Source organism: Myotis yumanensis, unplaced genomic scaffold (assembly GCF_028538775.1).
Source record: "Myotis yumanensis isolate MYYU_CA2020_CCGP unplaced genomic scaffold, mMyoYum1.0.hap1 SCAF_15, whole genome shotgun sequence".
Lineage (NCBI taxonomy): Eukaryota > Metazoa > Chordata > Mammalia > Chiroptera > Vespertilionidae > Myotis > Myotis yumanensis.
This window is the reverse complement of record NW_027223766.1, coordinates 7,824,223-7,850,916: the sequence shown is the minus strand read 5'-3', so window position 1 is coordinate 7,850,916 and position 26,694 is coordinate 7,824,223. Positions and strand designations below refer to the sequence as shown.

The 26,694-nt window shown below is 45.6% G+C and overlaps 2 protein-coding genes and 1 pseudogene across 2 annotated transcripts in view; all 3 read left to right on the top strand.

Moving 5' to 3' along the window:
• Window positions 1-17,667, top strand: part of PRKDC (protein kinase, DNA-activated, catalytic subunit) — a 199,887-nt gene extending 182,220 nt beyond the window's left edge. The window contains exons 73-86 of the mRNA XM_070392843.1: window positions 29-189; window positions 2,425-2,636; window positions 4,143-4,230; window positions 4,328-4,471; window positions 7,759-7,963; window positions 9,164-9,231; window positions 10,031-10,251; window positions 10,574-10,666; window positions 12,958-13,053; window positions 13,258-13,329; window positions 14,411-14,612; window positions 15,191-15,379; window positions 16,211-16,350; window positions 16,949-17,667. Of these exons, the coding sequence (XP_070248944.1) occupies window positions 29-189; window positions 2,425-2,636; window positions 4,143-4,230; window positions 4,328-4,471; window positions 7,759-7,963; window positions 9,164-9,231; window positions 10,031-10,251; window positions 10,574-10,666; window positions 12,958-13,053; window positions 13,258-13,329; window positions 14,411-14,612; window positions 15,191-15,379; window positions 16,211-16,350; window positions 16,949-17,153 (2,096 nt within the window). The 3' untranslated portion in view covers window positions 17,154-17,667. The remainder of the gene's footprint in view (window positions 1-28; window positions 190-2,424; window positions 2,637-4,142; window positions 4,231-4,327; window positions 4,472-7,758; window positions 7,964-9,163; window positions 9,232-10,030; window positions 10,252-10,573; window positions 10,667-12,957; window positions 13,054-13,257; window positions 13,330-14,410; window positions 14,613-15,190; window positions 15,380-16,210; window positions 16,351-16,948) is intronic.
• Window positions 6,080-7,609, top strand: LOC138993410 (transmembrane protein 106C pseudogene; annotated as a pseudogene).
• A 7,213-nt stretch (window positions 17,668-24,880) lies between the features above and the next one.
• CEBPD (CCAAT enhancer binding protein delta) lies at window positions 24,881-26,171 on the top strand. The gene has a single exon (XM_070391881.1). The coding sequence runs from the start codon at window positions 25,011-25,013 to the stop codon at window positions 25,794-25,796; it is 786 nt and encodes a 261-aa protein (XP_070247982.1). The 5' UTR covers window positions 24,881-25,010; the 3' UTR covers window positions 25,797-26,171.
• The last annotated feature ends 523 nt before the right edge of the window (window positions 26,172-26,694 follow it).

Below are 26,694 nucleotides of genomic sequence, written 5' to 3'. Positions count from 1 at the left end.
TGGCTGTTTTTATCCCTGTCCATGTTAGTTACCGAGTCCGTAGAACTACAGACATATCCTGCCCTTGTGGTGGACAAAATGTTGAAAGCTTTAAAATTACACTCCAGTGAAGCCAGGCTGAAGTTTCCCAGGCTGCTGCAGATTATAGAGCAGTACCCAGAGGAGACCCTGAGCCTAATGACAAAAGAGGTGAGTGTCTGTATCTGTGGAACTTGAAGACATATTCCTATTTCTATCCAAGCACATTAATGTGTATAATGCACATATTTTAGTTTGTCCTAACAAGCATATAATTTTACTAGATTTCAAGAACATGTGTAATTTAAAACTGTATAAAGGAGTGTTCACATTTACCCATTTTCCTTAGTGGATGTTGATAACTCTGTCTGAACAAGGACCCCAAGGAACAGAGGAGGAGGTATATCTGGGACAGAGATGGGAATTTTCTGTAGTACAGCTTACTGTCCATAAAGACAAAGCTGTGGTCTTAGCACCTGTTGATGCCTGTGCTCAGTGCATTACTTAGTCCAGGGAGAAAGAAGTACATTTCAGCTGGCATCCCACCCCCAGTGCCTGTCGTGCCTGCAGCAGCACCGTGTGCGGAGGGACCCTGGGGCATCCGAACTCACGGTGTGCAGCTCGAGTGTGTGGGCGCACAGAAGCAGCCTGCAGTCCCACACATGTTCTGTTCACCAGCTTGTATGTCCCTGCAGTCTTCGCCCTACACTGGGCTTCGTCATCCTGCTGCCTTCCTGTCTGTTAGGCACGTCTGTAAAAGGAGGGCTCCTTACTGACTTTTATAGATGTTTAACTGAAAATAGGGAACCTTTGAGTTGATAACGTAATAGTAGTTCAAAAACAGTGATACAATACGAGCGATCTGAGCAAGTTTTCACACAATGCAGGTCTCTGAGCTGAGACGCAGGGCCTGCCAGGGCTTTCCCACTCCTCTGACCCTGATCCTGTGAATTAGGAGCGGTGGGGTTGTTTCCGTAGGTCTTAAACAGCAGATTAACTTTAGAAATGCACTACAGGTGTGCTTTTCCTAAAGACAAGGGGAGAAATAAGTAATAATTTCATTTTTAAATTATTTTATTTATATATTTAATGAAGATAGCATTTTCACTTTTTGAGAAAATAATCAATGTTATGACACTGGGGGAAACACTTGAGATGGGGCAGCTCACCTCTACTGTGTGCTCCCTGTGGCTGTGTATTCTGATACATTTTATGCTCACACACCCTGCTCTCCCCTCATTTATGGGTAAAGGTAGGAAGCTTGCCCATAGTCACTCCTCATGCCAATCTGCCAAGTATGTCAGATTTTATCTTAAAATTAACACCTTAAAAAGCATTTTAATTTTGAATAAATTTTGAAAATAGTCTTGGTGTAAAAAAACAAAAACCAGAAGCCATAAAGAAAAATAATTTGATACTTCTACGCAGGAAAAGAAAATATTCCATATACAAAGTTTAAAAAACTGGGAGAAAAACATTTTCAGTGCATATTAGAGACAGGGTTGAGGTCTGCACTCTACACGACAAATAGGCCAGTCGGGATGGTTAAGGGGAAAGCACACGTGATTACTGTAGGCAGCACACATAAACAGGCTGTTTACGTAAAAGCTTTTTTGTTGTTACGAGCTGATTTGCCTCATTAATAATAAAACATGAAAATTAAAATTAGATTTTCCCTTCTTAGATTGATAATGAATTTTTAAAAAATTGGTTGTGTCCAAAGTTTTTTTAGTGCAGTTTACATTCAGTAATATTTTATGTTAGTTCCAGGTGTACAGCATAGTGGTTAGACAATCAGATACTTTACAAAGTGTTCCCCCTGATATTTTCAGTCCCCACCTGGGCCATAGTGATCAAAACAGCATGGCACTGGCAGAATTCACTTTCAGAAGTGCAGATTGGAAAAGTCTTTTTGGAGAGCTCGCAATGTTTTTTACAGTTGTTAACGTTCACACAGTAATTTTACTTCTAGGAATTTATCCCATTGGTGTATAGCACACATACAATAGGGATGTCCACTGTAGCATTATCTGTAATAGCAAAAATTAGAAAATACCCTAAAAATTCATTTTAGGGCAGTAGTTAAATGAAATGGAATACTATGGTGCCATTAGAAGGAATGAGGTAAATTTGTCTAAGAAAAACCAGCAACAGTATGCCTAGTCTGATTCCAGTCTTGTAAGGAAAGGATATGTGTGTACATACCTAGAAAATGCCTGGAAGAATTGCATGGTTCACAGTGGAACAGGAATTAAGAGAGCTGAGGGAGAGAAGACTGTATTTTATATTGGTCTGTTTTGATACTTCTGATTATAAATATATGTACTTTTTATATTGGACACATTGCTTTTATAACGAAACGTTTAATTTTTATTGATTATTAAGTTACAGCTCTCTGTGTTTTAGATTTCTTCCATTCCTTGCTGGCAGTTCATCGGCTGGATCAGCCACATGCTTGCCTTACTGGACAAGGAGGAGGCCGTGGCCATCCAGCACACGGTGGAAGAGATCGCTGACCACTACCCCCAGGCCATCGTCTACCCGTTCATAATAAGCAGTGAAAGCTATTCCTTCAAAGATACTTCTGCTGGTCATAAGAATAAGGAGTTTGTGACAAGGTGACATTGCAGAGAACTTGGGTTGATTTCTGCTGTAGTTAAATATTACAGTTTATAAACAATGTGTATGGTAAAAGCAAATACATGGAAGCTTATATTTGTCTTCAAATTAATTAGAGCTTTCACTGAAGACTAGAACATCCTAGGTATCTTTGTTAAATGTATCTACCCTGAGTATGCTGTTTGTTAGAATATATTTTTAAAAATACATTTCCTTTTAGAATACTATTCATGGAACATTCTACCCTTATGCTAATAGCAATCTGTTGGTTGAAACAGGCTAGATGAAATGCTTTTTGAAATTAGTTCTTGAAATTCTTCTTTAATTGAAAATATCCAGGAAGCCCCGCTTCTTAATTAGGTCTCAGTAGGCTGTCTGAAGTGTCATTCCTTTCGCTTCTTCAGTTGATTTTAAGTGGAGATACAACTAGCAATGGTGTAATGCTTTTGCAAGAATACGTTATAAAGCATGGTATCTTAGTAGAAATTCCCTGTCAAAAAGGGGATGTCTTTTTTGTTAGGAGCTGATCTACTATATTATTTAGTGTTTTGTTTCTGAGAAGACAATAGAGTTAGGCATAGCTTTTATCACGGTTTGTCAATGGGTTAGCTCTGCACACACCACCTGCCACTGCTGGTGCCCCACCCCATGGTCTCTCAGCAGAGTCAGCTGCAACATGATTAACGATTTTAAAAGAAAGAAAGGAAAAAGTTTTAAAAATTTGTCGAGAAAGTGGCCTTTTCTTTCATAACATAACTTCAGACAGAATTGTATGTATCAAATTGTATACATCAAAATGTTGACATTATTTGCGAGAAAATTTAATTTTACCTTATCTAAGAATCTCACCTCTTTATAGAATGCAGGAGTCCTCCTTTATTCACGAGGGATATGTTCCAAGACCCTCAGTGGATGCCTGAAATTGCAATTATGCCAAACCCTGTGTATGCTTTGTTTTGTCCTATAGATACATACCTATAATAAAGTTTAATTTAGAAATTAGGTGCAGTAAGTGATTGACAACAATAATAATGAAACAACAATTATAATAACACACTGTAACAAATGTTATGTGAACGTGGTCTCTCTCACAAATATGTTATTGTACTGTATTCACCTTTCTGGTGATGATGTGAGATGATACAGTGCCTAAGTGATGAGATGAAGTGAGGTGAATATGCTGGACAAACAGATGATTCATGTTCCAGGTGGGACAGCACCAGATTTCATCACCACTAGAATGCCATGCAATGTAAAACGTATGATTTGTTTGTTTCTGCATTTTCCCACTTAATATTTTTGGACCACTGTTAACCCCCAGTAACTGATACCACAGAAATTGTGGATAAGAGGGGACTTTGTTCTTTATCTAATATTAGATAGAATGTGTAAATTGCTTCTTCTCTAGTTATATAAAGTTTTATATATAAGTAAAAATAATTATAAATTATAGGCCTTGATCTATGGAAGATGTTTGATTACCTAAACTTGGTAATTTTTTATAGGATTAAAATTAAGTTGGATCAAGGAGGAGTGGTTCAAGATTTTATTAATGCCCTAGAACAACTCTCTAATCCAGAAATGATCTTTAAGGTAATATTACATCTTCTAACACATAAAACATAGAACTTAGATAAAATCTACTTACAATCTAGCTTGATTTTTCTCTCTTTTTTTCCCCCCTGCACAGGACTGGACTGAGGATATCAAAGTTGAATTAACAAAAAACCCCGTAAATAAAAAAACCATTGAAAAGATGTATGAAAGAATGTATGCAGCCTTGGGAGACTCAAAGGCTCCAGGCCTTGGGGCTTTTAGAAGGAAGTTTATTCAGGTATGGGTAATGGTAGCCTGCCTTTATGATAGAATCATTGTGAAGACCAATACTTATGGTTGCTGGTTTGTTGGCAATTCTGGTTTTAAAATGTCTGTTGAATTTGTAAACTGTCTTTAGATCTGATGCTTTCTCTGAAATATTAATGGCATGTTTCTAGGTCATAAAGAACAAAGGGGGTCAATAGGTAAAATCTTGGGGGTTTTATTATATTGTGTTCTTCATGCTCAGATTCTTAGATATGAAGGTTACATGTAGTTTAATCTTTTTAATTCTCAGAATGGTTTGAATATTGGATCAATAAATATTTGTATTTTATATAGGTTAACTATTGGTGAGCACTTACCTCTGTTCAAGGCACTCTACTGGGTGCTATAGGAGATACAAAGAGAAGATTGACCCAGTTTCCGAATTCAAAGAATTGTTGGTAGATACTGTATGTAAAGAACTGTAGCCTGAGGACAAATGTGATATGTGAGACCTATTTTCAAAGATGTTTTCGAGTTGAAAGAAAGAGAATCTTCTCACCTCAGTTTGGAGTGAATCAGAAAAATCCTCTTAGGACAAGTGGAGATCAAAGAGCCTTGCCGTGTCCAGATTCCACACCACATGCCTGTGCTCGCTGCTCCCTCTGCATGAGTTTCTCTGCTGGCCCCGTCCAGCTGGATAGCTCACCCTGGCAGATGTGTCTTTGCATCATTTCTCCTTCAGAGCCCGTCTCTGAACCTCCTTCTCCTCGCTGTCCCCAGGAGTTAGGTGTTCCTTCCTCTCTGCTGCCTGAAGCACCTACATGCACATCTCTTAGCATCATCCATGTTGCAGCATGTGTCAGCACTTCACTCCTTTTTTACTTTATTTTTTTTTATTGATTTCAGAGAGGAAGGGAAAGGGAGAGAGAGCTAGAAACATCAATGATGAGAGAGAATCAATGATTGGCTGCCTCCTGCACACTCCTACTCGGGATCAAGCCCGTAACCCGGGACCCTTCAGTCCACAGGCTGATGCTCTATCCATTGAGCCAAACGAGCTGGGCAATACTTCACTCCGTTTTATTGCTGAATATTATTCCACTTTTTGTCACGTTTTGTTTATTCTTTCATCAATTGATGGATATTTGTTTTTTTTTCCACTTCTTAGTTCTTATGAATAGTGCTGCTGTGAACATCAGTGTACAGGTTCTTTTGGCAAAATCCTCAGGAATAGAAAACCATATTTATCTTTTTAAAAAAATGTATTTTTTTAAATTGATTTCAGAAAGGAAAGTAGAGGGGGAGAGAGAGACAGAAACATCAATTACAAGAGAGAACCATTGATTGGCTGCCTCCTGCACGCCCCTCTACTAGGGATTGAGCCCATAACCCAGGTATGTGTCCTTGACCAGAATTGAACCTGGGACCCTTCATTGCACAGGCTGGCACTCTATCCACTGAGCCAAACCGGCTAGGGCCATATTTATCTTTAATTCTTTAATTTATGCCTCCCAAATTAGACTTGTGGACAGAGATTTTCATCTTATTCATCTTTTCTTTTCACTACCTATACTACCGTTGGGTGTGAAATAGGCATCTTTAAATAGATGCATGAATGGTATAGTTTTGATAAGTAGAGATGGATTTTGGCGGGTCATTCCTTAGGGTAGTTTTAGTTAAAGGTATGAATAAATGTAAGAATATACAGGACGGTCATTGCTACATGTGACAAGGGGTTTAAATCCTAAAAGCCAAGATAAAATCATGCATGCGCACTGAGTGGGCCGCTCCGAGGACCCAAGGGGCAGAACGTGACAGGTGGCACATCCCGGCGATGGGTCCCAGCATCCGACTCTGCTCACCCTCCTTCCTACAAGCAAGTGAAAGCTGACAGAGGATGTGCTGGGTGAACGGGAGCAGGAAGATGCCACTGCCCAGTTCCCACACGTGGAGTTCACTGGGCGGGACAGCATCCCCTGCCTCTCCTGCCCAGGGACAGGCTACATCCGACAGAGCAAGTAAATGAGCTGGTGGCTTTGATCCCACAGTGACCAGAGATTGTGCGCTCGGAGAGCCAAGCAGTATGGCCTCCTGTCTGTCCTGCTCTGTCTCCTGGCATTTGGGTTAGTGATTTTCTTCCTATTTCCAAATTCAGTCCTTATGGACGACGACGGCATCAGTGAGAAAAGTCACATTTAATAAGCAGGACTCCCTTGTAATCCTCACCGTCAAGGCCACCCTGAAAATCAGGGCCTCCCACTTCTTCTCTGTGGCACTGGCCAGCCTGTCCAGCCAAGTTCAGTGTGTGAACACAGTGGTCAGTCATGTGACAGCTAACGTCTCCCTCACTCCACCTTGGAGCGAGCTGGTGAGTGTGACGGCGCAGGCAGAGGTGGGACGGCCATTTTCCTGTGTGTACTTCTGCACGTCGCCCAGTGTCCAGGGGTACAATGTAGTGACCTTCATGAGAACTTCAGTTAAGATCTCATACACTGGCCACATGACCTAGAGCTCCTTGGAGACACATCGCTGTGTGGATTGTGGACAAATTCCTCAGCTGTTCAGAAAATGCTTTTGGTTCTTCTATGGCAGCACCTGTCAGAAGAGACACAGCATCTGTTCTCAGGGCCCGAGTTCCATTCCTACCCCAGGTGGTAGAAGCAGAGGAGAAACTGGTTCTCTTAATCCCCAGCAAACACCCTCCTGCCACTTGGGAGGAAAACTCACCTCTATAGCAGCATTCATGTATCTCCGAACCAGCAGAATCTCTGCCCAGCGAATAGTAGGCAATATGCCCAGCGAAAATAGTAGGCACTCAAGGTTTGAAGAATTAAATTCAGATCTTTTCAGCTGTTCTTGGAGCATTATAAATTGAAAGCATGCCGTGCTAGGTTATAAAACCATAGAGTAACAGGGACAGTTAGTGCAGTCCTGTGAGACAGAGGAGGATTTGATATGGTGTGGAGCCTAGTAATATAGGTCATTCAATGAAATACAGAGGTTTATAATCTTACCTTTTTTGAAAATCAGAAGCAGGGTGTTTTTCTACCAGATCCCTAATCCCTGTTCCAGCCAGTGAATGAAGGCTAACTCAGGCCCCACATGGGCTCTCGGTAAAAGCAATGATAACGTTCTGTGAGTTCCTGGCATTTGGGAGCAGATGAAAATCGTCACCTATAGAATGGTCTGTGCTTTCTCTGTGTATCCAGGTTTTCTCTCCCTGCTGCCTCCGCTGTGCAGATGCACTAACTGTCCTGTCTCCAATGTTCAAATTTACCTTAAACATTAATATTTAAGATAAGTTATTATTAATTTCAGGCTTTTGGAAAAGAATTTGATAAACACTTTGGGAGACAAGGTTCTAAGCTACCTGGAATGAAGCCTCATGACTTCAATGACATTACCAACACACTGCTTTCAAAAATGCGCGAAGACTCAAAGCCACCTGGGAACCTGAAAGAATGCTCACCCTGGATGAGTGACTTCAGAGTGGAATTCCTAAGAAATGAGCTGGAGATTCCTGGTGAGTGAACCTTCAGAAGTGGCAAAGCTACTTTAAGGAGAATAGTGCTGTAGCAAGAACTTTTGATTTCTAAAATAATGTCAGGATTTTGACAGTTATTTTTATTTTAAATTCTTGTCATATTTTTTATCATTACTATGAATCGGTATACTTTATCCAATGTCCAATTAGATTATAGTTTTCTTATATTCCTGATTATGACAAGTGTTCAGATTTCTATCTAATAATAATGATAATGTAATTTCTTCTAAACATCCCCATGCTTTGCTTCTGAATACCTTTCCCTCAGAAATATAATATAGGTATAAATGCAAATCACTTCTTGGGATGTACATGCTGGACCCATTCAAAGTGACAAGATAATGATAAACAACTTACCTTTGAGAAAAAGAATTGTGACATTGAGGATAAAGACAAGTCGGTCAGATGTGAACACAGCATTTTTCAAAGATAATTTTTTTACATTTCATGTTCTTTACCCTGGAATTCAACAGACCAAAAAAAATGTTTTAATATGGTTATATCCATTGGATATAAAAAACATTTGGAGAAATACTTTTCTTTGTTATTATTAGCAGCTATGTATTACACGCAGGCAGTTTCAAGAAAATTATTTGAAACGTAAGCCTCCTAATATTCAGCTTGATTCTCCTTGAAATACAACAGTGTTCTATCCCATGCATTATTTTTCCTGTTTGAAGTTCTTCCCTTAGTCAAATTCAGAAATGCAGGGTTGGGCAAAAGTAGGTTTCTAGTTGTAATATAAGTAAATAATACAATAATTAATAAATAATAACACAAAATAAACTGCATACTGCACAACTGTAAACCTACTTTTGTTTAACTCTGTAATAGATTTTTTAAGATGTATTTTCTTTAAATAAAAACTTTTAGTAAAAATTTTGTTAACTATTTTTCAAGTTTTTTTAAATTGATTTTTAGAGAGAGAGGAAGGGAAAGGAAGAGAGAGAAACACCGATGTGAGAGCAAGACAGAGATTGACTGTCTCCTGCACACCCCCTACCAGGTATCAAGCCCGAAACCTGGGCATGTACGCTGACCAGGGATCAAACTGGCAACCTTTTAGTGCATGGGACGATGCTCAACTACTGAGCCACACTGGCCAGGGCAGCAGCTGTTTTAAAATACAGGGATCTGTAACAAGCTCTATCTAAATAAGGCTTTTCTGTTTTGTCTTAGGTCAGTATGATGGCAAAGGAAAGCCAATGCCAGAATACCACGCACGGATCGCGGGGTTTGATGAGCGGGTAGGTGCCGGTGTTTGTGACCCCAGAACCAGAGTTAGGATTGTTAGTCTGTGGCATTTAGTTCTTCACATTTGAGAATATTTGTGTACCCAAGAAAAGACAATTAACTTCCTATGTTGGTCTAAAATGTATGTAGTTTTATGATCCTATTCTTTACTGGATTTCTTAATGTTTCCAATGTTTTAATATCAATCATATTTAAGGACATAATAAACTTGAAGGGTAAACTATATATGTGTATCCATTACAAAACATAGGTAATTTAAGTAATTGTAGAAAGTTGTATATTGCTGGTTGCTAAGGACATCCACATTTATTAGCAATTATTTTAACCAGGAATATGAAATTATGTGGGTACAATAGTATGGTGTGAACAGGTAACAGAAATATCTCACTGACCCTTGATTATCTCTTTTTTCCTCTATATCACCTGTCTTCAAAGAGAGACCTCTCTTTGAGCAATGTGTGCCAACCAGCCTTACTTTCCCCACCCCTCCTTTTTTAAAATATATTTTTTATTGATTTCAGAGAGGAAGGGAGAGGAAAAGAGAGATAGAAACATCAATGATGAGAGAGAATCATTGATTGACTGCCTCCTGCACACCCCCTACTGAGGATTGAGCCCGCAACCCCAGGCATGTGCCCTGACCAGGAATTTAACCCTGACCTCCTGGTTCATGGGTTGATATTCAGCCATGAGCCACACCAGCTGGGCACTTTCCCCCTTTTGATGGTGATATGATGTGCTGGTCCCTCAGTGTTTAGACTGCACCTAAAAATATTTTCTTAATTTTTAAAGGTGAAAACAATGGCTTCTATCAGAAAACCGAAGCGCATCATCATCCGAGGCCATGATGAGCGAGACTACCCTTTCCTGGTGAAAGGGGGCGAAGATCTGCGGCAGGACCAGCGCGTCGAGCAGCTCTTTGAGGTCATGAACGTCATCCTCTCCCGAGACGCCGCCTGCAGTCAGAGAAACATGCAGTTACAGACGTACCACGTCATCCCCATGACCTCCAGGTATGAGCGCCTGGGCGTTGTCATTCTAGAGCAGATTTATGTAAATGGAAACTTCAGCACGGGGCCGAATCCTTGTTTCATTTGGCTGAGATGGGGTTGGAGGTCACTTGACAATTTAGTGTTTTCGATTTCACAAAGACAGAAACCTAGCCAGAATTAATAAACACCTCTAAACATATGATTTTTATCTTGATGTGGGAAAAGTAAGTGAAGAATTGACATGAAAAAAAAATCTGTTTTGCTTTAATTCTACAGAACTTTTTTCTAGTAAAGAAAGAGCAGTTTGGGTTTGTATTCATAAACCTTTTATTCTCCTTTTCAGATTAGGATTAATTGAATGGATTGAAAATACATTTACCTTAAAGGAACTTCTTTTGAGTAACATGTCACAAGAGGAGAAAGCAGCTTATACAAGGTAACGTGGAGTCTCCAGCCCTGCCCTGGTCCACCCCAGCCAGCTGCTGCGCCCCGGACGTGACATTCTCCCTGAGTAGAGTTGTTTCAAATTCCGTTTCCTCCAGCCCATGTTTCTAGTCACATTTTAGGGCCCCTTTCTATTGGTACTGTTAGCCGACCCTGGCCTAGTCTTTAATCTGCTTCTGGTTAGGTGAATACCCTAAATGGAGTAGAGGAGTCTAAACAGTAGTTGCATATATTTTACCACAATAACGCAAAAAAAAAAAAAAAAAGTGTTAGCTTTGGGAAAAAAGGGAAAATCTTGAAAGAAGTAAAACAATACATAAGAATAGCAGCTGACATTTCATTAAACGTCTTCTGTGTGCTAGGCACTATTCTCAGCTCTTAATATATATGAAGTCATTTATTTTTTCACAAAAACCTGCAAGGTGAGTGTCACTAGCTCTGTTCAGATGAGGAAGCTGAGGCGCAGAAAGGTTAAGTACTTGTCCTAGGTTACCCAGAATGTAAGTGGTATAGCTAATCAGAAGGGTTTTTTCTTTGTTTTTTGTTTCTGTAAAGAAAAATAAGGACAATATTGAAACACATTTTGAAGTAGGAGTTAACTAGCTTTGAGGACAAGCTATAGAATGGGGGAAGAAGAAACAGGCCTATTTTTCTTCATTGTACTCTCATTCTTTCCTGAAAGTATGGAACAGTTTTTGTAAAATTAATCATTTTGATCAAACTCTTACCTGTGGGTAACAGTTGCTACATAGGACAGTGATTATCAGCTTTTAATTCCCATCATTTGAGTCCTTCGTCTGGAATTGTCTCTGCCTTGACGACAGGAAAGCTGACGAACAGTACTTCCCAGAGTCCGAAATTCCGCAGCGGCTCTGGTACTGCCGGGCAGTGTTTCGGACTCACCGTTCCCTCTTCCCACGCCTCCTTTGTAAGAGGGGGCAGTGATGTAAAGTGCATAAGGCAAACATAGGTATCAGCAGAGTTCAAAGTGCTTTTCAATATGAAATTATGTAGACTACTTTCCTCTACCTTTTTAAAACAAGGCACTTCCAACCCCCATTACTAAACATCATTGCTCTCTTTTCTTTACATATAACAGTTTTTCCAAACTAAAGATTTTCACCCCAGTTGAAACTAGGAGAGAATTTAGTTGAAAATGGAGTATCCATTTATGAAGTTAACTTAGTAGCAATTCAGAAAAGATTCAACTTAAGTGATCGAACTATTAAGTAATATGTTGCAAAGTCATTCTATCTTTAGGTGTTTTTTTAGGAAAACTTGTTAAAACTTTTGACACAAACCCGGAAGTGGCTAAACATACAAACATCCCATTGTTTCCAGCTGCCCAGATGCTGCCTTTTGCCTAAGAAGCATTGAAAACAGCTTTTCAAATTCAATTCAATTCACATCCATTGTCTTCTAAGAAAATACTTTTTTCTTAGTACGGATTTCATATGTATCTGCAAACTGGAAAAGGGGAAAGAGTAAGGCAAGGTTTTAAATAATGACAAGAACAGACTTCACCTGTCTTCAAATGATGTGTGGCGTTGTGTGTGCAGTGTCCATGGCTGCCTGTTTTAGATCAGTTGCGTGTAGTCCCATCACCCTGTTGTTGCTTTCCCAGGACAGGACTTCTAGAGCCACATGCCAAGGTCATAGACACTTATGTTGAGGTCATCTTTTTTCTCTCTGTATGAAGTGGAAAAATGATTGTATTTCTTTGTTTTGTGCCTAAACTTTTACACAGGAAATACCTTTGGTTCTTCAGAAATTAAGGATGAATAATGATATATTGAAATTCTAGATCCAGAGTAACATGGATTGTGTTAATATAAAATACTAGAGGCCCGATGCACGAAGATTTGTGCAAGAATGGGCCTTCCTTCCCCTGGCTGCCGGTACCATCTTTGCTCCGGCCCAGAGCCTCCTTTCCACCTTCCCACGCTGCCCAGAGGCCCGGACTGGCTGGGGCGGTGTGGAACGCCTGCCTCGTCGCCACGGCAAGCATCCTGCCCTGCCCCTGGCTGCTCGGCACCTGTGTATGCAAATTAACCTGCCAGTTTTGTTGGGTTAATTTGCATACCCACTCCTGATTGGCTGATGGGTGTTGGGAAGGTACAATCAGTTTGCATATTTCTCTTTTATTAGTGTAGATGATTAAAAATCACATTTATTTTCCCTGCCTCTTCACTGTTTTTCAATGAATTCATGGTGGTCTTTGCCTCCAAAAGCATGTAATGCTGAATATCTCCCCAGTGCTGACTCCCTTTTCCTCTTTGCTAGTGATCCCCGAGCCCCACCATTTGAATATAGAGACTGGCTGGCAAAGACGTCGAAGTCGGGAAAGCAAGGCCCTGGCGCTTATATGCTGATGTATAAGTGAGTGTGTTTTGATTTTCCTTTTTGTAACTAGTTTGTGCTTCTCAAAGTTGCATATATACTTTTTTCTTAGAAAGTTTTACCTCAGAGAAATGATCAAAATCTAGTTACTTGATATCTGAGCTTCAATGTAAACAAAGAATTTTAAATTTCCCGTCATGAGAAGTTCGTTCTAATCAGACATTTTCTATTGTTAAATCGTAGGAGAGCTAGTCGTACTGAAGCAGTCACATCTTTCAGAAAAAGAGAAAGTAAAGTACCAGCTGATCTCTTGAAGTAAGTATCCTTCCGACTGTACCCCCAGCTGGTAGCACAGCGGGGACCCCAGCGGTGCCCCCTCTCCCAGGCCTGTTAGCACAGCAGGGACCCCAGCGGTGTCCCCTCTCCCAGGCCTGGTAGCACAGTGAGGACCCCAGCTGTGTCCCCTCTCCCAGGCCTGGTAGCACAGCAGAGACCCCAGCTGTGTCCCCTCTCCCAGGCCTGTTAGCACAGTGGGGACCCCAGCGGTGTCCCCTCTCCCAGGCCTGTTAGCACAGTGAGGACCCCAGCGGTGTCCCCTCTCCCAGGCCTGTTAGCACAGTGAGGATCCCAGCGGTGTCCCCTCTCCCAGGCCTGGTAGCACAGCAGGGACCCCAGCGGTGTCCCCTCTCCCAGGCCTGTTAGCACAGTGAGGACCCCAGCGGTGTCCCCTCTCCCAGGCCTGTTAGCACAGTGAGGACCCCAGCGGTGTCCCCTCTCCCAGGCCTGGTAGCACAGCAGGGACCCCAGCGGTGTCCCCTCTCCCAGGCCTGTTAGCACAGTGAGGATCCCAGCGGTGTCCCCTCTCCCAGGCCTGGTAGCACAGCAGGGACCCAGCGGTGTCCCCTCTCCCAGGCCTGTTAGCACAGTGAGGACCCCAGCTGTGTCCCCTCTCCCAGGCCTGTTAGCACAGCAGAGACCCCAGCTCTGTCCCCTCTCCCAGGCCTGGTAGCACAGTGAGGATCCCAGCGGTGCCCCCTCTCCCAGGCCTGTTAGCACAGCAGGGACCCCAGCGGTGTCCCCTCTCCCAGGCCTGTTAGCACAGTGAGGACCCCAGCGGTGTCCCCTCTCCCAGGCCTGGTAGCACAGTGAGGATCCCAGCTGTGTCCCCTCTCCCAGGCCTGGTAGCACAGTGAGGACCCCAGCGGTGTCCCCTCTCCCAGGCCTGGTAGCACAGTGAGGACCCCAGCGGTGTCCCCTCTCCCAGGCCTGTTAGCACAGCAGGGACCCCAGCGGTGTCCCCTCTCCCAGGCCTGTTAGCACAGCAGGGACCCCAGCGGTGTCCCCTCTCCCAGGCCTGGTAGCACAGCAGAGACCCCAGCTGTGTCCCCTCTCCCAGGCGTGCCTTTCTGAAGATGAGCGCCGGCCCGGAGGCCTTCCTGGCGCTCCGCTCCCACTTTGCCAGCTCTCATGCTCTGCTGTGCATCAGCCACTGGATTCTGGGCATCGGAGACAGACATCTGAACAATTTCATGGTGAACATGGAGACGGGTGGCATGATCGGAATTGACTTCGGACATGCCTTCGGATCAGCTACGCAGGTGTGCTCCTCGCGCTCTCTTTGTTCTTGGCTAATTTACAGTTGTTTTAGGCCCTTGTAACGCCCTCTGGCAATGGACAGTTTTCAAAGAATAAGTGACAGCTTTGGGTCAGTGGGGTCAGCTTTGTCATGAACATTCATTTAACTTTCTTGCAGAAAGGGATCTTCTCAGCCTGGGTCAGACAGGTTATTCAAGGTGTGAAGACAAACTGCGATCAGAACTAAGAATAAAATGTGCTCCTATAAAAAGGGAAGACTCTAAGGGAGTTTTATGAAGCTGCAGAGTCGGCATGTCTTGTGTAGGATCTGATGCCAGTGTTTTCTCTGACACTGAAGTCGCACTTCTGAGTCTGCAGGCTGCGTGGTTCTGTGCACGGAGGGGGTGGCATCGCAGGGATGACTGTTGGTTACTCGTGGGCACAGTGCATTCCTCTCTGTGGATCTGATTTTGAGAAAAGTGGAGTTCATGTTCTCATTAAATGTGAATAGTAACAACGGGAAGATGCTTTGTTTGTGCCTGTTACTTGGAGATTTCTAGTGAATATATCCTGTTTCTTGTGTGTATGTTCTTCTCTTTAGTTTCTGCCAGTCCCTGAGCTGATGCCTTTTCGTCTAACTCGCCAATTTATCAATCTGATGTTACCAATGAAAGAAACAGGAGTTATGTACAGTGTCATGGTGCACGCACTGAGAGCCTTCCGCTCGCACCCCGACCTGCTCACGACCACCATGGACGTGTTTGTAAAGGAACCTTCCTTCGACTGGAAAGTAGGGTGGTTTATATGCACTTCCACTTGTATTATAATGTGCTAGTAATTGATACGATGGAAATGCATCAAAATGTTTCCCTGAAATATTTACATGATTTTATAGAGCATTTCACGAAAATAACAGTTGGAAATCATTTGGCTTGAAAATAAGATAAGAAACATAACCTTTATTTGGACAAAGCTATTGTTTCAATTGAGTGTCTTTCTAACTAGGAGAGGAAGCATGAACCCATTAATGGTGGGTTCGATTTCTCTTGGAGACAACTTTTATTTTAAAATCTGCTCCATATGAGGTCTTCCTTGATCATAAAGACAAACAGCACTTTCTTAAATCTCAAGGGTTCTTTACAACACAGCCCCAAAGAATGAAGCTTAGCAATGACACCCTTTACATAGGGAGTGATTTTTAAAAAAATATATATTTTTTTATTGATTTCAGAGAGGAAGGAAGGGAGAGAGAGAGAAACATCAATGATGAGAGAGAATCATTGATTGGCTGCTTCCTGCACACCCCCCACCAGGGATCGAGCCTACAACCCGGGCATGTACCCTTGACCAGAATCGAACCCGGGACTCTTCAGTCCACAGGCCAACACTCTATCCACTGAGCCAGACCGGCCAGGGCAGGAATGATGTTTGAAGCCTGACTATGATTCCTCAAGATCATTGTCAATATTGTGTTACTACCATTAGAATCTGCATAAAAAGCTATAGAGCTCCTCCCAGTTACAGAATTGTTTAGTTTAAGATCATGACTTGTTTTATCTGTTTGGATGTGATCAAATGTACTGTTATAGTAAGCAAAGAAAATCATGTTCTTTTCCTTTAGAATTTTGAACAGAAAATGCTGAAAAAAGGAGGATCGTGGATTCGAGAAATAAATGTAACAGAAAAAAATTGGTATCCCCGGCAGAAAATATATTATGCTAAGAGAAAGTTAACAGGTGGCAATCCAGCAGTTATTACTTGGTAAGATTATCATTTGTGGGGGAAAAAAACCAAAGAAAACACCATCTGCTAGCATTTCCTGAAGAATTACTACCTACTGTAGGAAGTGCTAAGAACGTTACATGTAGCCTGTGATATGAGCCCTATATCCTCATTTTACCAATGAATGCTCAACGTCATTAGTCATCAGAGATACCACTTCACACCCACTAATAAAAAGTAATGACATGCAACTAGTGGTGGCGAGGATGTGGAGAAATTGAAGCCCTCGTATGTTGCTGGTAGGAAGGTAAAATGGTGCAACCGCTGTGGAAAATGCAGTTGGCAGTTAATCAAAAATTTAAACATAGAATTGCCGTTTGAGGCTTCAGTTTGTCTCTTCAGTATTCACCCGAGAGAAATGAAAGCACGTACCAGCACAAAAGCTTGTAGACAAACATTAATAGCAACATTATCCATGTTCTATTTTTCTACAAATTGAGTCTCTTGACTTCAAGGTTATGAGCAACAGAAACGTTCTATAAGTGATGAAAGGGAATGCTTGATTGCTAGGAATGCAGGCAACAAAGGGAAAATAGTGAGTGGTTTATGCTTTTGTATCTGTTTACTATTTCTTCAGTGATGAGCTGCTTCTGGGCCATGAGAAGGTACCTGCCTTTGATGACTTTGTTGCTGTCGCACGAGGAAACAAGGATCACAACGTTCGTGCCCAAGAACCAGAGCGTGGACTTTCGGAAGAGGCTCAAGTGAAGTGCTTGATTGACCAGGCAACAGACCCCAACATCCTTGGCAGAACTTGGGAAGGGTGGGAGCCCTGGATGTGAGGGCTCGGGGAGTCAGCAGGTAAAAAATGTGAAAGCGTTTAAGCCTGAAATGAGCCCATTTTCCTGAAGCACTAAAGAGAAGAAAAGATCATGCTGAATAAGTGAATATTGAATGAATGATTGGGTTAAGGTTATCATAGACATTTAATAAAAAAAAATGTATATCCAGGCTCATACACGTATAAAGATTATAGCACATTACAAGTGCTGTGACTTAGACAAAGCAGCTATCTTAATAAATGGCATCGTGTGAAATTCCACTCAGTGTCTCCTTGGTAATTATGGCGTATTGGAAACAACACCCAGAAGCCTCATCACTGAGCCTGAGCGTAAAGCCAACGGCATGGCTGATGTGTTACCTTATATTACCGGTACAGGAACAATAGCAGGTAAAGCTGTGGCTTATTATATTTAGAAGGGATTGCATTTGATGTTTCTCTCTCATCAATGTTTCCATCTCTCTATCGCTCTCCCTCCTCTCTTTCTAAAATCAATAAAAAAGTATTTTTAAAAACCTTCGTCTCAGCACTCACTTTTGGCACCCTGCTCCACAGTGGGAAGAAAGGTAGACTCAGGTTAACGTCAGCAATCCCAGGTCTGGGTACAGGGATAGCACTAAGCATTGCAATTCCAAGAAAACAAGTCCCTATAAGAAATGGACTCCTCATTTGGAGAGGACACATGCATTTTAGAACAGCAAGATCACATTGTGAAATCCAAAAATGGCTTTCCACTCAGTCTCAGCCTCTGCTAACACCTCCACGCACCTGAGACTGTTTCAGATTGGCTTGAGCTTTTTATTATTGTTTTTTTAAAACATTTATATTTAGAAGCAGCCTAAGTGCCCATCAGCAGATGAGTGGATTAAAAACCTGTGGTACATCTACACAATGGAATACTACGCTGCTATAAAAACAGAGGGAACTCTTACCATTCACAACAGCATGGATTGACCTGGAGAGCATTATGCTAAGCAAAATAAGCCAGTCAGAGAAAGATAAATATCACATGATCTCACTCATTTGTGGAAAATAATGAATAACATAAACTGATGAACAAAAACAGATCCAGAGACATAGAAGCATCGAACAGACTGTCCATCCTATGAGCGGAGGTGGGGGTTGAGGGCGTAAGAGATCAACCAAAAAACTTGTATGCATGCATCTGAGCATAACCCATGGACAGACAGTAGGGGGCGTGAGGGCATGTGCTGGGGCGGGGTGGGGGGATGGGAATGGCCGGGGAGAGGTCAATGGGGGGGGGGGGTGACTTGTAATACTTTAAATAATAATTTATATATTTTTTTAAAATTCAGTGTTACCAGATGACTGTGTGTGCCAATACCACGTGCGGACGCGCATGCACAGTGCAATTGAAACTTCATAGCCCATGTGCAGAAGTCGGTATTTTGTGGAAGAGCCACACTCAAGGGGCCAAAGAGCCGCATGTGGCTCGCGAGCCGCAGTTTGCCAACCACTGATCTAGACTGTCTCCACGTTACTAGTTTATTTTGCTCATTAGATTCCACATATCAGTGAAATCATATGGTACTTGTCTTCCTCTAATTGGCTTATTTCACTTAGCAGCATACAGGTTCATCCATGCTGTCTCAAGTGGTAAAATTTCCTTCAACGGCGAATATTCCATCGTGTAAATGTACCAGAGTTTTTTCATTCACTCATCGACTGACGGACACTTGGGCTGCTTCCAAATCTTGGCTATTTTAAAGAACACTGCAGTGAACATAGGGGTGCACATATTCTTTTGAATTAGTGTTACTGGTGTCTTCAGATGTATTCCCAGATGTGGAATTCCTGGGTCATAAGACAGTTCCATTTTCATTTTTTTGAGGTAACTCCATATTGTCTTCCATAGTGACTGTACCCATCTGCATCCCCACCAACAGCGCACGGGAGTTGTTCCCTTTTCTCCCTATTCTTTCCAACACTTGTTGTTTGTTGATTTTTATTGACCCTCAGGCTGGCTGACTGTGAGGCTCAGCCCTGGCCACGGTGTGCGAGCTGCTGTGCAGATGTGACCACATGAAGCAGAATTTGCCTCGGCAGGTTCTGGTGCTGCTGAGACCTCCCGTTGGATGTGCTGTTTGTGAGGCTTATTAGGTCCTGCTCTCATGTTGTGTGAAGCTGGCCACGGGCGGTGTGGGTTCTGGCCCTCTGGGGAGGGACTGGTGCAGGCCAATGTCAGATGCTGTCTGTGGCTGGCCCTGAACAATCTGTTCGGAGCTACACGTGACCCATAGTTTGTGGCTGTCTCTGTGGTCTTGGGTGCACATGGGAAGGACCTAACTGCACACCACGGTCAGCTTTTTTCCCCAGTACTGGTTCCAGGGGCAGGTCAGCAAAAGTCCCAAGTCATCCTGAGACCACCTCCACCTGTTGGCAGCCTGCTAGGCCCAGTCACTGAAAGAACCCCTGGCAGACTTGGGGGAACGGGGCCAGTGGTTTCCTGCCAGGGGAGGTGCTGGCCTGGCTTCAGGGGTGGTGGTGGGTGTGGACCTCACTCCAGAGTGACTGGACTCAGTCTTCCTGAGTTTTGTCCTGACTTTGGCAGGTGAAGCCGCGAGGATTTAGGCAGGCGGGGCCTCCGGAGTCTGCTGGTTGGATCTGTGGGAAACTGGGCTGGTGGTTCTATTGGATTTCATGGTGAGGAAGTGCCAGTCAGGTTCGCAGGAAAAGCGGGTAATGGCCTCTGCCCCAAAGTCAGACCATTCAGTCCCGGCACCCTGTGCGTCTCCCTGACTCCGACAGCCTGGCCAAAGCAGCTAACTCCTCAGCAGGGCACAAGCTCCACATGGGGGCGGGGGGGGGGGGGCAGATGGAGTCCAGAGGGTGTGGCTATTGCTCTCCTTCAGGCTGATGCCACAAGGACACTCCACCCAAGAGAGATGGCACCTTTGATATGGGAGAATGACTCAGCACAGCTCCCTCCCCAGAGCAACAATTCCTAGACTTTCCCTAGGTGATTCTAGTCCCCCTTGCCCTCTCTCTGCTAGAGCCCAGTGTGAGTGGCTGTGTACAAAATTGTGTGCATTGGCCCTTTAAGAGGGTGCCCCTGTCTCCCACAGACTCCCAGACTCAGTCTCTCCCTGGTGGACAGAAACCCTGCTGCTTTTCACAGCCGGGTGTTAGGTGGACACCTCCACAGGCTCTGGTGCTCTAGGCTGGGGAACCTGGCTTGGGGTTTCGGCCCCAGGCCTCTCTGGAACCTCATCCACCACCTGTGGGAGCAGAGCCAGTCCTCTTTGCATCGTCACCCTTCCTAGTAGCCTCGATGCGGCCACTTCTGTAAATCCATGGTTACAAGGCTTCTCCTCAACTGTCTTCAGTAGGTTATTCAGGATGATTGTTCTTTATTTTAGTTGTAATTCCAGTTTAGTCCTGAAAGGAGGTGAGTGTAGCTTCCACCTACTCTGCTGCCATCTTGAGGCTCCCTCCTCTGAATCACTTTTAAATTCAGAGTTGTTGATATTTGGGTTTTATACCCAATACTGCTTTTTGATCAAGAGAGTTGGTGATGCAGAATTTCTTAAAAGAGAGCTCCCCACTATTATCCCTAGGGTTTCACTCCTACCCACTTACACCCATATGCAGGCAAGTCCAAATGTTGTAATTGACACCGTGGCCAATGGTGATTGGCATATGCATCCCAATATTGCATCCAAATTTCAACAAAATATGAAAAAATGTGCATTTGATATTTGGCAATATGTGAGGTGAATTATCCTGAGAAACCCGATATGGAAATGATTCATGTGGCTGAAGTCACGGAAGGCAACAGAGAGGTGCTATTTCATGAAGGCTCTGGCCGATGGAAGGTCCTGCCAGCCACATAGGAGAGGGGAGGAAGACCTCTCACCCGGACCATCGCCATCACAAACGGGGGCCAGGTAGGTCTGGGGGGGGATCCAGAGTTGAGCCAGGCATCTGTTGCTTGTGGTAGGAAACAGATTTACTCGTAAAGAAGTGGGCAGTCGAGGGCTCACACTTAAAAACTGAAACCCTATTCTCTTGGCCAAGAACCTCTCAAGTATTTTATGGAACAGAGTGACAGAACCTTCCTCTTCAAAGAGCTCTTGGCAGCCACCTGGAGAATGGATTGGGTGGGGGAACTCGTGCGTGCAAGCCTGCTGTGCCCTTCCTGGGGGAACAGGTGTGACAAGTGCCACCCAGGAAGTGCCTGGGCTGTGGCAGGAGGTGGAGGCAGGGCTGACAGGTGTGAGCTAAGGGAAGGAGGAATCCACTTGACAAGAATATGGGCTAGAAAGACAATTGCTTCTCCTTTGTGTTTTATTCATGGGAAGGTGAGCAAGAATATGGAAGCTGGACACCTGGCCCACAGAATCAAGTACCTGTGTTCAGCTCCGGTTGCTTTGTAGTCTGGGGGCTCAGCCTCTTCGATTCAGAGGCTGGAGTTAAGTGCAGAAACGTACACCCAGTTTTTAATAAAACACACAGGCTCTCACAGTGCAAAGGATGCGTGACCCCAACACCCACTGGGGTCATTATTTTTGACCTTTGTCTTCTTTTATTCAAACTCAGACATTAGGAATGAGTTTTATTAAAAAAGACTGCATTTGTATCGTCTGACACAGACACATGGAAATATACCATAAAGTTAAAATTAGCCCCAAGCAGAAGTTTAACGAAAGTATCTAATCTGATAGTTGGGAAGAGGGTGCTAAAGGCAACAGTTTTCTTCCTGAAACTTCATTTTGTTTTCGATAGCACGGCTCCAAAACCATTTTCATCGTTTGAGACTTTGATTCGAACGATGGTTCTTGCCCAGGATCTTGCTCCACATAGAGCACCCAGAATGATCCCACATCAGAGCTGTGTTGTGGTCACCATGTTATGAATGAGCAGGAGACCGAGTTGTCTCTTCTAGCCCTGAGGGCGCTTAGTGATAGTAGAGCACATTCTAAGCATTTTGAGCCGCTTGAACTTCTAACGACTGGTGTGTTTAGAAACTCAGCTGAGCTCAGCATAGGAATGTCCTTGTAAACACAGGGAAATCCAAAGCTTCCACCTGGAATGCTTTCTCACCCGATTCCTCCTTGTGACGGTTCCACTCAGAACACCAGAGCCCAGAGAAGGGTCAAATAATTACTGGAAACAGATCTCTTCCAATGAGAAATGTTCAAGAGCAACTTTGTCTTTATCTTGAATAAGTTATTAGTGGAGACATTCAAAGAAGTGACTATGAACTACTGTCACAGAAACTAAACTTTAAACTACTCTTTATTATTTTTTTTAAAAAGTCTTTAATTTGCCCTCAAATGTCATAACAAATCCATTATTGTGGATCTATAATCTCTCCTCCCTCCTTTTTTGGAAAAGGCAAGAAAATTCTTTATATTAAATGGAATTACTTGTTTTTTAAATTTTATTTTTCAATTACAGTCTACATTCAATGCTGTTTTGTTTTAGTGTCAGTGTACAGCATGTGGTTAGATAATCATATACTTTCCAACGAGTTCTCCCTGGCAGTTCTGGCGCCATATTTACTAAAATGTTATTGACTATATTCGTTATGCTGTGCTTTACATCCACATGACTTCTTCCTGTTAATCCTCACCCGAGGATATTTGTTCTATTGGTTTTTAGAGAGAGTGATAGGGAGAGAGAGGGTCGATTGGTCGCCTCCCGCACCAGAGCCGCACAGGTGCCTGGGATGGAACCGGCAACCCTTTGGTGTATGGGCAACGCTCTAACCACTGAGAACACCAGCCAAGGCCCAGTGACTATTTTTTAACAACCAATTTGTATTCTTTTTTTTTTTAATATATATATTTTATTGATTTTTTACAGAGAGGAAGGGAGATAGAGAGTTAGAAACATCGATGAGAGAGAAACATCGATCAGCTGCCTCCTGCACATCTCCTACTGGGGATGTGCCCGCAACCCAGGTACATGCCCCTGACCGGAATCGAACCTGGGACCCTTCAGTCCGCAGGCCGACGCTCTATCCACTGAGCCAAACCGGTTTCGGCCCAATTTGTATTCTTAATCCCTTCACCTTCCTACCTCTCCCCCAACCCCCTCCTCTCTGGCTACCATCAGCCTGTTCTCTGTATCTATGAGTCTGCTTCAATTTTGGTTTTTTGTTCTGTTCTTTAGATTCCACAGATAGTGAAATCATATGGTATTTTTCTTATTCTAACTTATTTCAGTTAGAATAATATTCTAGATCTATACATGGCTGAGTAATAGTCCACTGTACATGTGTACCACAACTTTTTCATTCACTTGAGTTGCTTCCGTATCTTGGCTATTGTAAATAATGCTGCAATAAACACAGGGGTGCATATATTCTTTCAAATTAGTGTTTGGGTGGGAAGAAAATTCTTAATTACTGGTTAATATATTACGAAAATGTAGGCTTAGCATCTTTTTCAAGCTCAATCCCAAAATGTCAAAGGGCATTCTAACAGTTTTTCTTCAATAGCATTTCCTTGTAAGCTCAACTTCATCTTAGCAAAAATACTTGTATTTACTTTGATATCTGAACGTACTAATCATCTCACTGAGTTATTTCTGAGAATATGGTTCTGCCACATAAATTTTTCATTTCCTAATTAATTGGAGAAGGCTTTATAGTGTTTTTAGGGCTTCCTACATAAACAGAACTAAGAAATTTGTCCTAGGCCGCTTCCCTGGGTGGGCATGAACCCACATTATATGCATTCATGGTCTCTACCCTTAATAGGCGATTAATGGCCTCACATTGTGTACCCCCTCTGAGTAACTCTAAAGCAATATGTTTGTTCTTCTAGAAACTATCAAACATCCCACAGTGTCATTAGAATTCACCTCTGGGATGAACGCAGGAGCTCTGGCAGCAGTGTGCGAGTCTCTTGGTGTTTGGACCCACCGTCTGGTGAAAGAGAAGCCTAAGCCCAGAGCAGGTGTGCGATGGAGCCCAGGTCTGAGAGGGGCAGTGATTTAAGAAAAGGAATCGACAAAAACTGCCTGCCCCCAATTGCAGGAAACTCGGCGAACAAAGACAATCCATACCGTCTTCTCAGGCACCTGCCAATGTGAAGAGCTACGGACTCACCACCCGCCAGATACCAGTGCAACCTTCTCTCTGCTAACGGGGACCAGCTGCTTCTTTCTGAACCTGAACAGAGAGAAAAGCTGAAATAAAATCAGGGCTGAAGGAAGACGAGCCACAAGATGGCACTGCTTCAGTGCAGGGAAGCGGCCGTGCGCGGCCTGGAATGGGGAGCGCCCGCAACGCGGGTCCTCGCGGCTTCGTGGGGCCCGGAGCCGACCGGTCCCGGCCCGGCCTCGCGCTGCAGCCGACGGGGCGGCCGGCGCTGCGTCCCGCTCCCCGCGGCCGGGGAGCAGCAGCGGCGGGGCCGAGCGACGCCCGCGCCTGCAGGGTCCCTGCTCGGCCCTCGGGCCCGGGCCGCCCGCCCCCTCCCGCCTCTGACGACGGGAACCGGCCCGGGACGCGCGCCACGGCCGGGCCTGGAGCTGACCCCACGCGGGCTCGGAAGGACGCGGAGCGCCCGTCCACCCACAGGAAGCGGGGAGCGCCCCGCGCGGGCGGAGGGAGGGCCATTCCCAGCAGGACGGCCCGGGCCGGTCCGGGCGGGGGCGGAGGAAGCGCCGCGCGGGGGGAGCGGGGCCGCGAGGCGGCGGCGGGCGAAGGTTCAAGGGGCGGCTCCGGGGGTGGCTCCCCGGCCGCCGCCCGCCGCTCCCCGCCCCGCGCCCCCGGGCGCCCCGCGGCCTGGAGCCGGGGCGGGGCCTGCGCGTCCGCGCGGCTAGAAAAGGCGGCGGCCGGCCCCCGGGTGACAGCCGCGCTCGCCCTCGGAGCCCAGCCGACGCCGCCATGAGCGCCGCCCTCTTCAGCCTGGACGGCCCGGCGCGCGGCGCGCCCTGGCCCGCGGAGCCGGCGCCCTTCTACGAGCCGGGCCGGACCTGCAAGCCCGCCCGCGCCAGCGAGCCCGGCGCCGCGGCCCCCGCCATGTACGACGACGAGAGCGCCATCGACTTCAGCGCCTACATCGACTCCATGGCCGCCGTGCCCACGCTGGAGCTGTGCCACGACGAGCTCTTCGCCGACCTCTTCAACAGCAACCACAAGGCGGGCGCGGCGGGCGCCCCGGAGCAGCCGCCCGGCCACCCCGCGCGCCCCGCCGGCCCGGGCCCCGCCGCCCCGCGCCCGCTCAAGCGCGAGCCCGACTGGGGCGACGGCGACGCGGGCTCCCTGCTGCCCGCGCAGGTGGCCGTCTGCGCGCAGACCGTGGTGAGCCTGGCGGCCGCCGCGCAGCCCACGCCCCCCACGTCGCCCGAGCCGCCGCGGGCCAGCCCGGGGCCGAGTCCCGCGCCCGGCCCGGCCCGGGAGAAGGGCGCCGGCAAGCGGGGCCCGGACCGCGGCAGCCCCGAGTACCGGCAGCGGCGCGAGCGCAACAACATCGCGGTGCGCAAGAGCCGCGACAAGGCCAAGCGGCGCAACCAGGAGATGCAGCAGAAGCTGGTGGAGCTGTCGGCCGAGAACGAGAAGCTGCACCAGCGCGTGGAGCAGCTCACGCGGGACCTGGCCGGCCTCCGGCAGTTCTTCAAGCAGCTGCCCGGCTCGTCCTTCCTGCCGGCCGGGGCCGCCGACGGCCGGTGACGCGTGGCCGGCGGGGGCGCGGGGAGACGCCGGCGACACCTCAGACCCGCCGCGCGGAGCCCGGCGCGCCCTGCCCGCCGCAGCCGCCGGCGCCGCCGTTTCGGGGACGCGAGGGGAAGGGAGCTGCGGCCTGGACTTGCCACCACTGACCCTGGAGAGAAGCTATTCTTGTTTATTTTCCCTTAAGTTATTTTTATATGGTAGCTTTTTCTACATCTTACTCCTGTTGATGCAGCTACGGTACTTTTTTTTTTTAAAGAAAAAGACTTTAAAGACAATCCTTTGTATTGTAGATAAGAGGAAAAGACTGAGCACGCTCACTTTTTTATATTAATTTTTACAGTATTGGTAAGAATAAAGAAGTATTTGAAACCACCCCTGCTTCCTGTGTTCGCGGCGACGCCTGCTCGCGGGGGCCCCAGGACCCGCGGGGGAAGGCGCGCTCCAGCCCCAGGTGCGCAGCGCGGCGCCGGGAAGGCCGCGCGGACCCAGGTGTGTCACCCGAGGGCGCTGAGCTCGTCCGAGAGGGAGAGGGTCGGCTTTGCTTGGGAAACACGCCGAAGTCCACGTCCGACTGTTTTGTCGAACCTGCCCAGGCTCAGCGAAGCGCGACTGAACTCGCGTTAAGCTAGCACGTTCTGGGGAAGGTGCTGCAAACGCAGGACCAGATTGGGGAGGGGACGGACCGGCCCCCTTCCCGCTGGCCCGGGGGCTCCCTGAGCGGAGTGGGCTGCTGGAGGGGGGTGGGGGGAGGAAGAGGGAGGCTCGGGGTATTCTGAAAGCCTGAGTTCTCCTTGGCCCTCCTGGGTCTGCTTTCACTTTCCTCCGTCTCCTGGACAGTTGCATGTAGGTTTTCAACGTGCGCGTGAATGCACAATAGTAACGTAGATGAAAGGAC

What these genes read in the sequence shown, in the direction of transcription:
- CEBPD (XM_070391881.1), top strand. Translation starts at nt 25,011, where the DNA reads ATGAGCGCCGCCCTCTTCAGCCTGGACGGCCCGGCGCGCGGCGCGCCC.